Here is a 3,364-nt window from a genome sequence, read left to right on the forward strand (position 1 = left end):
CCCTAACTTTGGCAGAGTGGTATGACCGCGTCCTTCTCAAAAATGCTTGCATCGCATTTGTGTCGTCGCAGGATGTGCTCGACGCCATGAAGGAGACCAATGGATTCAAGCACCTCATGACACGCTATCCGGGGGTGATGGTGGATATTTTGAAACAGAATCTGCCGTCGTCAATAGGGGTACGTGTAATTTATGGTAGAATTGTCTTTAAATAAATTTATGTTAGAACTTACTGGAACATAATCGCAGTGGGCAAATGTTTCTCATTATTTTGACCAATATTCCCACATGATGGTTTGCACTATGAATTCTACAAACATCCGTATCCATCATCTTTCGCCTAGTTTTTTAATCTGCACCACATGGTTTGGACTTTGAGATGAATCAACATACCATTTGTGCTCTGTTATTACTACTTTCTCTGTTTTGTGTTTGCATTTTAGAGATGTATATAACTGTTTTTATGCGCTGATACTGGCACCCAAGGGCGTGTGATCAGACCAGGCATATGCAGTGCCAGTGGGGACAATTTAATTTCATCAGAGAAATTTTAAGATGCAATTTGATCTCAACTGTCAAGATAAATTGGGATATACAAACACTACAGCAAGACTAAAAGCAAATACTTTTGACAGATTATACTCTTCTATGTGTTATATATATATATATATATATATATATATATATATATATATATATATATATATATATATATGTGTGTGTGTGTGTGTGTGTGTGCATATATATTATAAGTTGAAATATGATTCCAATGCTCCTTATCACGTCCTACAGTTTTAGATGGAAAATATATGTGCATCATAGAGATACTTCAAGTTGAATATCTTATATTTATATTCTTGTACTTATTCTATGTACTACAAAATTATTCAAATATAAATATTTTATGGCTATATTTTCAGAATTAGTACGCCTATCTAAAAATTTTGGTAATAGATTGATAATATATTTATTTACTTACAAAAACACACATACTCTTATATGTGTATTAATGCCATTCTCTTGCTCTAAATTACTCAAGTGTTTCTACAACATATATTTCTTAACTATTTTATACCAACAATCTTTATTCCTACTGGTATATATTTTACATGCCAACATTGAAAATTGTTATACACAACCAAATATGGAAGATAGAGAGAGCATTAATTGATATTGATATATCTTCCCTTATTTGATGCTAGATTTTATTAGCGATATATAGTTTGTTTCCTGGTTTGCAATATAGGATGTTCATATTAGCCCTACACCATCATAGAAATCGTTTTACCTCCAAGAGGTAAGAGTAATATTAGACGTTAGATGACCCATATCTATTTTGGATCATGTTAAAATAGCTCAATCTGGCCTTATTGTGCTTTGAAGTTTACAACATTCTTTTTACAATTTACAATTTCACATATCTTGATTCTTGTCAGGTTCGCAAGCAGGTCGTACGGATGCAGCGAGGCAGGACTCCTATATCACGCAACATGAAGCGACGTGCCTCGCGAATACGCCATGCGGTTTTGCCCTCGGTTTGCGTCCTGGCGCTGGCCTTGGTTGGCTTCTGTATTCCACATCCACAGCGGCTCCTAACAAGCCAGCCCATGCTTGGCTTCTTGTAGTGGCAAATATCTAGGGTCAAAACGAAGGGTGGTCTGAAAGAACCAACATACAACAATGTGTCCAAGTATTGGAGAGCTCACCAACGTCTTCAGAAGACAAAGTCCAGTTGCTCTGGTCATCTGATATACGAGGCTTTGTATCTAGTTTTACTACCATATACTCTTACATAAAGGAATGAAGGGAGTAATGCTTTCTTTGTATAAAGCTCACCAGATTGGAATTTTTGTTGAGCGTCATATTCTAGACCAAATTCCATTATATTTAACTTGTGCTATCAATGTTTCATGGACTATTACTTACGAAATAGTTATCGTATGTTTCTTATGTCATTTGGTTGTCAAACGAGAGAAATTGGTCGACTTAGGTTAGTCCTCGAGTTGTGATGTTGCGAAAAAGGTCCAAATTTCATGATTGCATCGATTTAGTATTTTCAAAGCAACATTTTCTAGTTAGTTTGTTGTGTTGTTAGATACTTATTTGCACTTGCAGTTGCACCATGTGTTTGTGTGAGCAAACCTTCATAATTTTTTTAGAAATACAGTACAAATGCAGGCGCTCACATACACATACGTACACTCATCCACATGGACATGCACATGCACACCGTATACCTGTGAGGACCTCCAAGAGAAAAGGCCGCCAAATTTGGCATGCACTTGGGCATCATCTTCATCTAGAAGGATTGGGCGAGCTTTGCTGCGTCGTTGATGTTGTTGGATTTTCATAAATTTTCTACTCCATGTGTTTCAGAATATAAGGTGTAGTCTTTGAAAAGTCAAACCTGTTTTAGTTTGACCAATTTTGTAAATAAATGTATCAATATTCATAATACCAATCGGTATTGTTAGATTCGTCGTGAAATGATTTTTCGTATGTTATTTATTTAATATTGCGGATGTTGATGTTTTCGGCTCTGAACTTGGTTAGTGTTTAATAAATTTGACTATTTTATAAGAAACTAACACGCCTTATATTTTGAAACTGAGGAGTATTTGGTTTGGTGAGTGGGGGGTATGATGAAGTGTGTTTTCTTTTTATTTATATTGTTGTATTTCTATCCCTTTCGCGAGGTGATTCAGTATTATGTGCTAATCAATCCATATTTATGTGGGGACATTTTTTAGGTTGATGGTTGCATGTATTATATTGGTGTTACAATATCGCATATTGGTGTTTTTTTCTAGCTGGTGAGAGGATGCACGGACTGTATGCTTTATAGGCTGGTTGTTGTCGATTGATTTAATAATTCATTGACCCTGTCAAAATGGTGAAACAAATTCCAAATTAAATACCCCATTTGAATGAGAGAGGTCCAAGATTAGGGAGCATAATAAATTAGCTATTTTTTCTAAAATAATACATTTTTATTAATTTACAAAAATAATACACGGTTTAGATATATTCCACAAATAATACGGCGTCATCTTTGGGCAAGACGACTGGAACTAATCGTCTTACTGGTTAGTGTCGAGTCGTCCTCCCTGAAGATGACTAGGTAGTCGGCTGAACAAGGGCTTCCAGTCGCCCTCTCTGAAGATGATTAGCTCCAGTCATCCTCTCTGAAAATGATTGGAACATAACCGTGTTCCGGGGAACCCTTTCCCGCCAAACCTGCCTTTCCCTTCATCTTCTTTCCTGCCATCGTCTTTCCCGCCAACCCTTCTGTTCCCGCCATCTTCTTTCCCGCCAACCCTCATGTTCCTGCCATCTTCTTTCCGGCCATATTTCTCTTCTGGAC

At 36.6% G+C, this 3,364-nt stretch overlaps 1 protein-coding gene across 1 annotated transcript in view; it reads left to right on the forward strand.

Annotated features, from left to right (window-relative positions):
* LOC123186152 (BTB/POZ and MATH domain-containing protein 2-like) overlaps positions 1-1,900 on the forward strand; it is a 2,919-nt gene extending 1,019 nt beyond the window's left edge. Inside the window, exons 1-2 of the mRNA XM_044597940.1 lie at positions 1-179; positions 1,437-1,900. The exon at positions 1-179 is cut by the window's left edge and continues 1,019 nt beyond it. Of these exons, the coding sequence (XP_044453875.1) occupies positions 1-179; positions 1,437-1,625 (368 nt within the window). The 3' untranslated portion in view covers positions 1,626-1,900. The remainder of the gene's footprint in view (positions 180-1,436) is intronic.
* Positions 1,901-3,364: the final 1,464 nt, after the last annotated feature.

This window comes from Triticum aestivum, chromosome 2A (assembly GCF_018294505.1).
Source record: "Triticum aestivum cultivar Chinese Spring chromosome 2A, IWGSC CS RefSeq v2.1, whole genome shotgun sequence".
Classification (NCBI taxonomy): domain Eukaryota; kingdom Viridiplantae; phylum Streptophyta; class Magnoliopsida; order Poales; family Poaceae; genus Triticum; species Triticum aestivum.